A 13,954-nucleotide genomic window follows, 5' to 3' on the forward strand; every position below is an offset into this window, starting at 1 on the left:
GCCAAGCGCAACTTATCTCAGGCTCGCTGGAGACATGAGCTTTCCTCTACAGAAGCAGTAAGATCTGGTCCTGATTTAACTACATTGCGTTAGACACCGAGTTAGCTAATTTGGTGCCATTCCCTTGTGTGGACACTTTTAAACTAGAATCAGAGTGTCCACAGAAGTGGCTAGCAGCTGTTTAACTACATCAGTTTCTAAAGCAGTGTAGTTAAATCTGAACCATTTTCTTTTGTAGACAAGACCGAGGTCTGTAGCCCTTTACTGTGCAGACAGAGCTCAGATTTGGTGTCACTGCATCACTGGGGAGGCTTCTCACTGTAATAGACACATTTCTACCAAAAGCCTCATCAGCACCCTGACAAGCTCACTAAGTATTGGCAGACCTACCAAGGCTCATAGGGGCTTTGAGTGTCCCAGTTAGCCCCCTGAGGCTGGGTGGGGTTCTCTTTCATGCAGACCTGGGTAGGTCCACAGGAAGTGAGAGGATGCCAATATGATTCTCCAAGTTCCCTGTGCAGTCCATTCCATATCCGTCTGCAGCCTTCCTAGGATCTGCCGGAGCCAAGCTCTCTTCCTACCACTGTTGGGACTGAGCGAGTCAGGACCACAGACCTTCCCCCCAATTCCTGTCAACCTCTATATGCCTCAATCTTCCCCCACCTGCAAAATGAGGACAGGAACAACCCGCCTCACAGTGAGGCTGGGAGGCTTAGTGAGGATTTGTCAGTCAGTTTGAGATCCACAAGTGGAAGGTACATGAGAAGTAGGGCCATTGTGTGGTGCAGCAAGCTGGATCCCCGATGTCTGGCTCTTTGTACCGTGGGTTACAGTTCTCAATTCTTCAAGAGCCAAATGAGCAACGTGGGCCACTTACAATTTGGGTCTTTGCCACGCAAGGAGACGCGCTGTCCAACACGAGAGGCATCTGCTTGAGATGCTGTAAGGCTCTTTATGTAACATGTACAAGACTCTTGATCATCTGTTTCCTTTGTATTGTCACTAATTTACTGGACCACCCTATGTGGGGCACAGTGATTGGATACCTAAGCTCAGTGACGTGCTGTGATGAGTCATAGCTGAAAAGTGGGCCTAGGAAGGCTGGATGCATTGGAATTAAAGCTACTTTGGGGTCAGAATTAATGCTAAAAAACCAGGCTCCCCAGGAAGGGAGAATGTTTTGACTATGTCTAAGTAATAGCCTGTAGCCTGAGTCTTCACCATGGAGCATGACTGAGACAGCAAATTATGAGGCATAACAGAGCTGATAGAGTGGAGATGAGTGATGGCAGAGCCTTGGCAGAGCAAGAGCTGCTGATATCTTGACTTTTTACATTTGGATAATGGGACAAAACGGCAGCCTCCAAATACGTCAAGGGTTTAAGTGCCAGAAGGGGAAAGCAACTACTTATGTGATATACTGGGGATAAGCCAGAGTGATGGGGTTGCCTGATAATAGGGGAGATTGCAATGTGATGTATTGCCCTGTGGAACCGTCTCCCTGTGGTGGAAGCCTCATCACCTGGGACATTTAAAACAGGTCTGATCCTGCACTGGCAGGGAGGGTGTAAAGGGCCATTTCTGTCTCTGACTCCTGTGATTCTGTCTGCTGTGTAGCCATGTGCTACACAGCAGAAGATCTACACCAAGTAATTTGTACAAGAAGTTGTTCAAACATCCAACTTCTGAATGAAAAGGAAACTGGATCATAGAAGTTAGAGATGGAAAAAGGTTTGTTGCAGCACTGATCCCCTTCCCTGCCTGTACAGAAGACAGCCAAGTTCACAAGCCTTTGGCAAACAAGAACCAAGTTTTTCAACTGTCACCAGGAAGGGATTTCAGGTTCTGGCTGGTGTGGGGAGAGAAATGGGAGATTCTGAGCTTTGGTGCGGTTTCCTCCTGAAACCAAGCCAAACACACTGGTTTCATATGATCTGTGCTTTGGAGCCTGTGATCCACCCACAGGACTCTCCCGGTGAGTTCCCACCCAGTTCCCCACACTGGTGCCCACTGTCACCAACCCCTCACACTTCTTGTCTTGCCGTATGCTCTGCACCCATCTGATAGTAATCTCTCTGTGGATGAACTTTTCAACGTGGCTGTGAGGGAGTTCATGGCAGCATAGCTCTGTGTCAGGTAGAACAGCTGCTGCTGCAGATGCTGACAGCACTGGGGTGAGTTCCAGGCTGCATGCAGTTCTGCCGCCCCAACAACCATGGCTTGAAATTGCAGGGTTATCGCCAGAAGGACTCATACATTGCCAGCCAGGGCCCTCTTCAGCACACAATAGAGGATTTCTGGAGGATGATCTGGGAGTGGAAATCCTGCTCTATAGTTATGTTAACAGAGCTGGAAGAGAGAGGCCAGGTAAGTGCCTGGGATTAACTAACTCTGCAGCTGTTGGGAAAGCAACATCATGATGACTTCATCACTGGTGGGAAAATCAAGGCAAGACCGTACAGCCCCTTGTTGCTTGTTCCCAACACATCCCAAATTATGTAACTATTTAACACACATACATGCACCCGACCTTCTCTGGTGAATCTTGTGCTGCAGCCCAATCTCTGGTTTTACTCCCAAAGAATCCACGTGCTTATAGACACAGTATAAATTTTAGACATGAGGAGATGGGACAAGGACCCAAGACATTCCACTCCCAAAACACCTCTTGAGCTAACTGGCCACTCGCTAGTTACTGTCTTTGCGCTGGCTTCTGGAGAGCAACATCACTCATGCACAAAGCTAGAGAGCAGCATCCTAATTCCCCTCTAAACCTCTGGATCCCATGGTTGGCCTACTGAGGCCTCCTTGTAACAGACCCCTCAGGCCAGGATGGAGAGGGGGGGATTTCATGCTGCCACATGGAGGTTTCTCACCTCGTCACCTCTCATGCTTTCTCAGGAGAAATGTGCCCAGTACTGGCCTTCTGATGGCTCTGTGTCCTATGGAGACATCACCATGGAGCTGAAAAAAGAGGAGGAATGTGAGAGCTACACAGTGCGGGACCTGCTAGTAACAAACACCAGGGTAGGAGTCTCTCTCCCTCACCATGGAAGGCAGCTCTGGGATCTCTGGGCATTTGTTGTAGTTAACCCCTGGTTCTGTCTCACTCCTGCAGCCCTGTCCCAAATGCTGATTCTCCCCTTTTCCCCTAGCCCCTCCTCAGCTTCCCTACCCTTCCACAATTGCCCCAAAACGACACCTCCACTGCCAGTTCCCTCCTTCCTCACCCCACTCCCTGCACACTGCTGTCCTATCCCCTTCCCCGTTGTTAACCTCTCCTCTCCCACTGACCTATGGTCATGCCTCCCCCACTGCGGAGCTTCCTTCCCCCACCAGAAACTCAGTTATCCACTTCCTGCCCCCCACCTCCCTGCTGCCATCCAACCCATACTCTCTCCTCTGCTGGTTCCCTCCTGGGCCTCCCAAACCCTCTGTGGTTTCCAGTTCCCCACTTTGTCCCCTAGGGCACCCCCCACCAACCGACTCCCTGACACACTGCCATTGGTCCTATTGGGCATCTGCTGCTACTGCCCTTCTGATCATTGTCTTCTAACTTTCTTCCCAAGCCCTTGCAACAATCTGTTTCCAGCTACGCATCTGGACTTAGGTTGGTCTAGTGGAGTGAAGTTGTCATTGTTTTTCTCCTGCAAGGAAAACAAGAGCCGGCAGATTCGACAGTTCCATTTCCATGGCTGGCCGGAAGTTGGAATCCCTAGCGATGGGAAAGGAATGATCAATATCATTGCAGCTGTGCAGAAACAGCAGCAGCAGTCTGGGAACCATCCAATCACTGTGCACTGCAGGTACAGCCCAGTCAGGCCAAGGGACTGGACACAGTTGGCCTAGAGCCAGCATTGCTCTGGTCTTGGGTAACTTCGATAGATCTGCAAGCCAGTGAAAGGGACCGGATTGGTGATGGACGTCCTCAGCCCACTGATCAGGGGCAACATAGACAGCTGTGGTGCAAGCTTCTCTCATGCTGCCCCGCCAGTGTACCTCAACCTGGAGCTGGAGGGGTCCAGGAGTAATTCTGTCACCAGGCCCCATTCAGTCCTTGGCGTCTCTTCCTCCTATTTCAGGGACAGTTGAGTTTGTGGTGGGAGTTGATGTGGAGAAATTGGGAACTGGTCTGAGACCACTCAGCTCATGTCACATGATGTCCAAACCTTCTTCACCATCTGACTAGCTGTTTGACCTAATTCTGGCCAGACATGAGGTGGTGCCCAAGAGAGGAGGGAACAATGGATAATTAGTCAGATGGGATGCTTCACATGAAAACAACTGTCTATAAATGGTAGTTAAACTAGAAAACACAAAGGAGACTGTTCAAGATGTTCACGTTCCCCAGCATTTCCCTCCCACTGCCTGGGTTGGAGCATCCATGCAGCCAAATGAATGTACTCTGTATTGATCGCTTTCTCTGTGCTCTTCTTTTTGTCTCTTCGCCAGTGCCGGGGCAGGAAGAACAGGAACCTTTTGTGCACTGAGCACTGTCCTGGAAAGGGTTAAAGCCGAGGGGATTCTGGACGTCTTTCAGACAGTGAAGAGTTTAAGATTACAGAGGCCACATATGGTGCAGACACTGGTAGGCACAAGTTATTGCATCTTCACTACCTAGCTCCCTTCATGCCTTAATAGATCTCGGTTGAGATGTGCCTGCAAACTTTCCTTCCTCTCAGCCAAGTTTTCTGAGTGGGAATTTCCCTAGTTAAAATAATCCTAATGGTGGGGAGAAGAAGGATTCTCTCCTCTACCCCCTTCCTCCTAACAACCTGAGTTCTACAGGGAGGGGAGCACGGTGCTAGGAATAAGGAGACCTGATTCTGTTCCGGACACTGCCACTGACTGCCTCTTTCACCATGGGAAGTTACTTACAGACAGAAGTGCCAAACATCCGTAGCTTCTGCTGATCTGTCGATGCTCAGCACCTTTGAAAAGCAGGCCACTAGCCTCTGCATGACTCAGTTTTTTGCCCATCTATGATGGGAATAATGATACTTCACCCTTCTCTTGTAAAGTACTCGGAGATGTGCAGTTGAAATTGTTTTGATACAAGACAGGAAGGGACCACTGTGATTATCTAGCCTTACCCCTTCATAACACAGGCCATAAGTGCAAAGTCCCTTTCCTCATCTAATGCTGTGCTTTTCCTCTCCCAAACACCACAGGAACAGTACGAATTCTGCTACAAGGTGGTGCAGGAATACATTGACGCCTTCTCAGATTACGCCAACTTCAAGTGAAAAAACAAAACAAAAAGAAACAAATGACAGAAGAGTTGCCTTCTTTAATATTTTGTAATATTCTGTTTGTTAATATACCCCCCAAAATATGTGTATATATCTTAACTGTTTTAGAGATTGGTACCATAGGCTTCATATTAGCTGGAGATTTTATATGTAGCAAAAGTGTTAGCGCGGATACTGTTGGCTCCTTTTTTCCAATGTTTTATTGGGGAATTAAATAGCGTGATGTTTGGATTAATATTGTCAATCCATCTCTCTGCTGGAGAGTTGATATAGGCTGTTGTTTTGTTTGTAAATCTTTTTTTTTTTTTCCCTGAGGGAGTAAAGCCTTTTTAAAAATAATAGTATTCTGGATCTCATCTAAAAGCACAAGCTTTTCCGAACCTGTGGGGAAATGGTTTCACATTTTCCTGCTGTTCTGCTCTTGAAAGAAAGAAAGGAAGAAAAGGAAGAAAAAAGCTTATTCTGTATATATCCTAGTTTTTGTATAAAAAGAGAAAAAGCAAAAGTTTTTTTCTCCGGGACTAAATAACTCTGCGTCACCAACTGAGAATGGTAATGGACTTGTAAGTGGCAGCAACAGTTGGGATTTCAACCAGAAAAAAAGGATTTTTGCTCCCTAAAGGAAACTTCCCTGTATGTGTGCCAGATTTCAGATTGGTTTTATCTGCCGCTCAGCTTGGCAGTTATTGGCAAGCAACACGGTAGGTCATTTAGATGTCTAGCTGAACTGTAGGTACAGTCAGGTACGTGGATGGCCTTACCTGCTCCTGCAATTAACAAAGGCCATTGTCTGAAATCCTCTGGCTCTCTTATCAGTCTGTGTTCATCAGTGAACAGTAGCAGCTTTGTTGTTGTTAGTATTAAGATTCATTCTCTCTCGGCAAAGCCGAATGTTTCATTCTAGCCTTGTGTACTCTGGGAGTTTCAGCCATTGGTGTCCAGCAGGTGGTATAGCTTCACCAGCACAAATGCTTAGTGTAGACAGGCAAAGCCTCAATAAGTCACCGTTTGTACCTCTGCCTGAATCTGGGGTTAAGCTACACATGTGAAAATCATGGCTTCGTGCAGCTCTGCCTGTCTGTGTGGGGAGTGTGCACTGGCTCAGCTCCACCAATGGCTGCAGCCGGGGCAAATCCACAGTGTAGACAAGGACTTGGACTGTGTTCTGCCATGAGAGCTGTGTTTACTTCATGTTTGTCTTACACCGGCCAAGGGGGTGTGTTGGCCCATGTCAGTTATGGGTTGCCCGACCCTGTTTCCTTTATGCTTGGAGGCAGGACTGCCATGTGCCTGCTGGCTGTCAACACATCAGAGCCTCCATGGCCAAGAAATGTGTTTTAATTTTACTCCTTTCCATGTCTGTGGTCAGAAGGACTGAGGGAAAGAGAGTGAGGAGGGGCCCTCCTTCCAGTAGGTCTCTTCTAGGTGTTGGTGCCGTGGTTTGGAGAGAGGATGTGGCACCATAACAATCCAAACTTCAGCCAGCCATTAATTGTCCCTCAGACATCAAGTGCGATCAGCTCCCCTGACACATCTCTTCCTTCCCTCCACACCCAATGAATGGTCCTTGAGCAGCTCCTGGGCTAGACTTTCCTCCCATACCAGTGTAACTACAATGAAAGCCGAGGATTTACACACAGGTCATACTGATGGGAGTACGGTCAGAATCAGGCCTGGTGGGTGGTTCTGCCAAGGATAGTATAGGTCCACAGGTCCAATTCTGTATTTTCTTAGCACTGAAATGAAAATTAAAATAGAGGATTTGAGTCTTGCAGCATTCAGGGAGGCAGCACTACCAATAAAAGTCACCAGGAGAAGGTCTCTGGTACCATCCCTAAATAAAGATCCTGTTTGCCTGAGTTAATTGTGGAAGACCAGGTGTCTTCTCAGCCCTCCTGTGGGGGATCTCACAGTCACTCTGTGTAAACCCTCTCCATCCCAGGTTAGTTGTGCAAGGGGAAAATATCAAAAAATCAGACTCTTCTAGAGGAGGGTTCTTTTGTTTGGGGGAGGGGTTTTATTTTTAATTTCTACACTGAATGTGATACTGTTGAAAGTGCTAACTGAACAGGCTTGGGGATCCATCCCCCAAGAGTGTAGGCTTGCTCTAGCTAAATACACATAGAAATAGTCTATGTCTCCCTCTCTCTCACACACGGAATATCCCACCAGTTTGCCGCAGTCCTTACCTGAAGGGATCCTTTCTGAGTGTAAGAGGAGAATTCAGTCTACAGGGCTCATTCACATTTGTGTCTCTACAGAGACAGCCTGCAAAGGCCTCAGTTTTGCACTCTGATCCGCACAGTTGGATCCTTATGCCCATGCAGAGTCCTGCAGATGACAGTAGGGCTCTGTGTGGCCCTGACCCAGAAAAGCATGTAAGCCAGCACACAAACACTGTTCCAAATGGAGATGCTTTCCTGAATCAGGGCCCGTGGATACACAGGCCTGCCTGCAGGATCACGGGCTAAAAGCTCCAGTTGATGCCAAGAATGGTGACATGGATATCTGTCCTCTAGGAGCTAGTCTGAAACCAAGAAGACTTGTTGGTTTTTGATGGAAAGGAGGCACCAAGAATGTATCTTACTTCACAGATGGTAATAAAATAAATAGATCCATAATGTTTAAGGCCAGAAGGGAACAAGCCATAGAATTTCACCCAGTGATTCTGGCATCAAGTACGCAGTAACTTGTAGCTAAGCTAGAGCACATCTTCAAGAAAGACATCCAATCTTGAGCTAAACTTCAAGTGATGGACACCACATCCCAGCCAGAGCAGAGATGATGGATAAAGCAAGGAGCCTATTCCTTGCTCCATGGAAAGTATTTCCCTTTTAAGGCTTGCTCTGCCCAGGCTGAGCCCTCCCACATCCACATGACATTATTTGCAGTTTTATGTAGCCTCAATCCTATAAATTTACATGTATCAGTAATTTTACTCAAATGAGTAAAGTTCCTCCCACACTTAAATGTTTGCAGGACCTAGCCTTTAGCCATTGCAGCCTGACACTGTGGTGGTCTCCTAAACATTTTCAATTAACCTTCCTTTGAATATGAAACTTTATCCTGGGTTTTGTGGCTTTTATTGTAGACAAATCTTAAAACTTCTAAGACGTGTTAAAACTTTTCTGCCCCTTTTAAAAGGAAGGGAGCAGGTAGCTTTTACTTCCTTTTTCTCAATATGGCGTTGATTTGGCTCAATTGTTTGTTCTCTCTAGAAGAGAGAGTTCTGAAGTATGTCTGTCTTTAAATACTAGATAGACCTTTTCTGTGTGTGTCTGAAGATGACTTTTTTGAATGAATCCTGTTTTTGAGCTCAAAGATTGTAGCTGATGAGAGAAGAAGGCCGTTGAACTGTTCTTAAAGGAAGATGCAGTGTAATATCTGACCTATTCCAATTTACAATGGAACTTGATTTCAGGGGCCTAAAATACTGGAATTAGGGTGAACAATCAGAGCCCACTCTCTGTAGTCAGATTGAGTAGGGCTGAGACAAAGCCATTTGCCATTTGAATGCATGACTAAACAGAAGACTTCTCCAGCTACTGAATGAACCAATAGAATGTATCTTCCCTATGCATTTAAGTGCCAAGCCGATCCGCTGGGTCCTCATCTACAGCTGGGAAAGGATCAGTGCAACAGCAGCCCTGCTTGAGAGACAGCTAATTTAGACCCCATCATTTTATATGCATAATTGGGATTATGTTTTCCAATGTGCATTACTTTGAATGTATCAAAATTGAATTTCATCTGCCATTTTGTTGCCCAGTCACCCAGTTTTGAGAAATCCGTTTGTAGCTCTTTGCAGTCTGCTTGGGACTTAACTATCTTGAGTAGTTTTGTATCATCTGCAAATTTTGCCACCTCACTGTTTACCCCTTTTTCAAGATCATTTATGAATATGTTGAATAGGACTGGGCCCAGTACAGACCCCTGGGGGACACCACTATTTATCTCTCTCCATTCTGAAAACTAACCATTTATTCCTACCCTTTGTTTCTGATCTTTTAACCAGTTACCAATCCATAAGAGGACCTTCCCTCTTATCCCATGACTGCTTACTTTGCTTAAGAGCCTTTGGTGAGGGACCTTGTCCAGGCTTTCTGAAAATCTAAATACACTATATCCACTGGATCTTCCTTGTTCACATGCTTGTTGACCCCCTCAAAGAATTCTAGCAGATTGGTGAGGCATGATTTCCCTTTACAAAAACCATGTTGACTATTCCCCAACAAATTATGTTCATCTGTGTGTCTGACAGTTTTGTTCTTTACTATAGTTTCAACCAGTTTGCCCGGTACTGAAGTCAGGCTTACCGGCCTGTAATTGCCAGGGTCACCTCTGGAGCCCTCTTTAAAAATTGGCATCACATTAGCTATCCTCCAATCGTTTGGTACAGAAGCTGATTTAAATGATAAATTACAGATGACAGTTAAAAGAAAAGGAGTACTTGTGGCACGTCCTACTATTTCACATTTGAGTTCCTTCAGAACTCTTGGGTGAATACCATCTGGTCCTGGTGACTTACTATTGTTTAGTTTATCAATTTGTTCCAAAACCTCCTCTAAAGACACCTCAATCTGGGGCAGTTCCTCAGATTTGTCACCTAAAAAGAATGGCTCAGGTTTGGGAATCTCCCTCACATTCTCAGCCATGAAGACCAATGCAGAGAATTCATTTATTTTCTCCGCAATGGTCTTATCATCCTTGAGTGCTCCTTTAGCATCTTGATTGTCCAGTGACCCCACTGGTTGTTTAGCAGGCTTCTTGCTTCTGATGTACTAAAAAAAATTTTGCTATTACTTTTTGAGTCTTTGGCTAGCTGTTCTTCAAATTCTTTTTTGGCCTTCCTAATTATATTTTTACACTTAATTTGCCAGGGTTTATGCACCTTCCTTTTTGTCTCTCACTGCTTCTTTTACTTTGTTGTTTGGCCACGGTGGCTCTTTTTTGGTTCTATTACTGTGTTTTTTAATTTGGGGTATACATTTAAGTTGAGCCTCTAAAGTTTCCATGCAGCTTGCAGGGATTTTACTTTTGGTACTGTACCTTTTAATTTCTGTTTAAGTAACCTCATTTTTGTGTAGTTTCCCTTTCTGAAATTAAATGCTACAGTATTGGGCTACTGTGGTGTTTTCCCCACCACAGGGATGTTAAATTTAATTATATTATGGTCACTGTTCCCAAGCAGTCCAGCTACATTCACCTCTTGGACCTGATCCTGCAGATTGCCCATGTGGGGGGGGTCTAGGCCAATGTTCATGACTGTATGTGCGCATGCAGGCAAGTAAAATATATCTGTGTTTATTTAGGACAATAATAATGGCTGGAAAGAGCTAGGTTGACTTGGTGTGTTTAACATGCACTATATTTGTATTAATGGCCCAACTGCTTGTGTCATGGAGTGGAATGTAGGCTTACAAAATTTGCAGATGACATGTAGCTGAAGGGGTTGCAAGCACTTTGTAGAGACAGCACTGGGATTCAAAACAACTTGACAAATATGAGAATTGGGCTGAAATCAACAAGATGAAAATTGAATAACAACTTCCATTAAAATCCAAAGTCTGAAAGCTGACATGCATTAGGTACAGCCATAGGCAATCCAGCGTGAAGCAAGCATTAGTGAAATCTATCACAGGGGGTGTGTGTGAGGGAAGTGGGGGAATATTATATGCCAAACAAGAGGGTTTAATAACACACCCACCCAACATAAATTCTGCTTTCTTACTGGAGGGGGTCTTATAAAGTGTCCTTAAAGGTTGGGTTTTTAGATAGCTATGTATATAAGGCTAAATATGCTGGTGTCTTTTTGTGGCTGAGAAGTTAAGTTCCTATTGCAGAAGGCCTGTGCAAGAGTATGGGGAACGGAGTGTAGTTTTTACTGTTCAGATACGACATTTGATTGTTTAATACCCAGGATTGGTTAGAGAGAAAGGACTGAGAGATCTCCAAGGGCTCGGAAATATCCCTTACATTTTATGATATGGTTTGGATGTGTCGTTCCTCTCTCACCCGCCCCCCGATTGTATTTGCTAAGAGACCATTTTCTTTAGCTATAGAATTTCATCTGGAAAACCTGTCTTTGGGGCCAAATTTTCAGCCACTTCCTGCACAGAATTCCTGTTGAAGTTGATAGGAGTCCCCCATGCATTAGGCTTCAGTCCTGCAAACACACTTAACGTTACTGTCATGAGTAGTCCCACTGGAATTAATGGAACTACAGTACTTGCATATATAAAGCTAAGTGTGTGTATAGGTGTATAGTTGTCTGCCACTTTAGTAGGCTATACATGAATTCTGAAAGGATTCCCCAATTCTATATATATATGGCAGTGAAAATGTTAAATGTCAACTTTCACTGCTTTGTGGTGTAAATTGAGGGGACTGTCTGCTGGAATATCATGGCCTCTCTCTCTCTGAAGAGCACCATACTGGGTATTGCTGAGTGATGCTGATCAAGTCTTTCCAAATAATCTGTGGATTTACTGCTATGCTGAAGCTAAAAATGGCCATGGTGTAGTGTTGTCAGTAAGTCTGTGACACAAATACGTCGATATATGTGTATACATGAGAGCTGGTCTGCACAAGTATTCTGTAGTATGTGTGTAGATAGCAGTATGTTTAACTAACATGACTTAACTCTATAAACAGGGATAGTCAACATTAAAAGGCTCACACTCCATCCCTCTTGCTATTTGGGTTGATGAGATCCAATGAGTCCTTAAGGCCCTCTTCAAAAACAACAAACATCCATGAACCCAGCGCATTATTTACACAGCTTATCCTTGGAGCTTGGTGCTGCAGTCCTTACTCACGCAAAGCTTCCATTGATGCCACTGGGAAATGAGCCTGAGCAAGGACTTTATGGTGGGCCCTTTAGACTGGCATTCTCAAAGGAGCTAAGGAAGTTAAGTGCCCAAATCCTATTGAATTTCAGTGGGATGGATGCCTAACTCCCTTAGGTCTCTTTGAATATCCCAACCCCAAAGTATGATTTGGCGGTCATTGCTCTGTGCAATTCAATCCCATGCATCTCACCAAATACCTTGGACCTCCTCGGCATGGCAAGTCCGTGGGTGTGTTAGGGGTAGCTGGGATGCATAATAAGCAGTAAGAATGTAGCCCATAATGTTGCAGATTATGGGCCCTGTCTAGAGCAGAGCCCTTTGGTTCTGGTACAGACTTTCATACTAATATTGTGACAGCATGTGCACTATTAAATACCCCTGGGGGAAGTTCTTGTTTCCAAGTGCTGCGTTCCTATAGGACTGACCCAGTTTTATATGTCCACCACACTCACCAAGATCTTCTCTGCCACAGTACCCTTCAGAACTCCCCCAAGAAATGCACAGACCATGTCATGGCCAAATCATTTGCCAAACTTGATTGTTTTCTAATTAATTATTAGTTGAATTAGAACAGTATAAACCAAGGTTAAATCAGTAAAAGAGAGACATTTCTGGGGCATGATTCAGTTGCCATTGAAGGCAATAGGCGAGTTGTCACTGATGTCAGGAATGGGCCCCATTGCGAAGGTAGCCGTATGCCCTCACAGCACGAATCTCTGCCAGAGGTCCTAGAATGTGACTTAGCTGCTGCTCTGGCAGCATCTTTTTGAATGGACTGGACACTCACAGCCTTCCCAGTAAGCCCCAGTTGGGCACAAGATGGCTTGGGCACAGACTACTAGTTCCAGCAGTGAGAGCAACTCCCTGAAAGTCCTCACTCAAACCTGCCCATACATACCCATTACCGAGGCTATAGATCATGAGTGTGTGTGTCTGTGGAGATGTCTGAATTCCCTGTATGTGGAAAGTACCTGCCATGTTTTTGTTGAAGTTATGACAGTTGGCATCTTGGAATCACTTTACCTGGGGGGACTGTACTTTCTCCCCCCCACCCCCTCCCGGGACAGTTATGTTGGTGGAGTTATGCCCACACCTGCCATCCCGTGAGACCTCTCAGGATAGGAACTTTGAAGGGAGTTTAAAACACAGTGGGCCTGATTGTGATCTCATGTAGCCCTATCTTACACTGGCAACATTCCAGTGGGTCTGATTCTTCTCTCACTGCCACCAGTTTCATACTGGTGCAATTCCATTGGCTGCCATGGAGTTACTCCTGATTTACACTGCTGTAGCTGATCAAGAACTATCTGACTCCCAAATGCCTTCTTTCTAAGGAGCAAATTCTAATCATTGAATTATCACACAATGACAGTGAGGGTAACTGTGCAGACTGACAAGCCCTGCTCCGAGTAACATCAATGGGAGCAGATTGGGGCCATTTGTGTCTCGATATTTAGATCAAACGTGCCCAGCGTGCAAGCCAAAATATGATGATTTTTTCACCTAACGTACACCCAATGGGATCTGAAAGTCAAGCTGGATTCTTCTGGCCTCTGTCCGCATCTCCAAGTCTCTCACATCCTGCAGGGGAGACTTAGCTGAAGGTGCTTGTTGTATGGGTGGAAAGAATCCAGCTTGGCCTTTGGTAGCTCTGTCTAGCCCAGAGGGGAGACAGACTGGATAATGATTCTGAAGACAAAAAGGACTGTTGTGCATGGGGCCATCTGCCTCCTGCAAGGTGCTAAGCACCCTCTAACTCCTGCTGAAGCTGGTGTGAGTTATGGGTGCTCAGCAAGTCTCAGGATCAGGCCCCAGTTATATCAGTGCCATATTTCGTCAATGGCCCCCAAG

General features: G+C 45.5%; 1 protein-coding gene and 1 long non-coding RNA gene across 10 annotated transcripts in view; one reads left to right on the forward strand and one right to left on the reverse strand.

Annotated features, from left to right (window-relative positions):
• PTPRA (protein tyrosine phosphatase receptor type A) overlaps window positions 1–8,580 on the forward strand; it is a 259,596-nt gene extending 251,016 nt beyond the window's left edge. For 7 of the 9 annotated variants that reach the window (XM_073342939.1, XM_073342931.1, XM_073342933.1 and 4 more), the window contains 5 exons: window positions 2,233–2,367; window positions 2,902–3,027; window positions 3,655–3,806; window positions 4,453–4,588; window positions 5,172–8,580. In XM_073342939.1, coding sequence (XP_073199040.1) covers window positions 2,233–2,367; window positions 2,902–3,027; window positions 3,655–3,806; window positions 4,453–4,588; window positions 5,172–5,246 — 624 coding nt within the window. In that variant the 3' untranslated portion in view covers window positions 5,247–8,580. Of the gene's footprint in view, window positions 1–2,232; window positions 2,368–2,901; window positions 3,028–3,569; window positions 3,807–4,452; window positions 4,589–5,171 lie in introns of those variants that run through there. The other 2 variants (XM_073342934.1, XM_073342936.1) reach the window with 2 other exon arrangements.
• The window catches only part of LOC140910876 (uncharacterized), a 37,275-nt gene continuing 27,579 nt past the window's right edge, over window positions 4,259–13,954 (reverse strand). Inside the window, exon 4 of the long non-coding RNA XR_012158783.2 lies at window positions 4,259–6,988. This is a non-coding gene — a long non-coding RNA (uncharacterized LOC140910876). The remainder of the gene's footprint in view (window positions 6,989–13,954) is intronic.

The sequence above is a fragment of the Lepidochelys kempii genome, chromosome 4, assembly GCF_965140285.1.
Source record: "Lepidochelys kempii isolate rLepKem1 chromosome 4, rLepKem1.hap1, whole genome shotgun sequence".
NCBI classification, from domain to species: Eukaryota; Metazoa; Chordata; order Testudines; family Cheloniidae; genus Lepidochelys; species Lepidochelys kempii.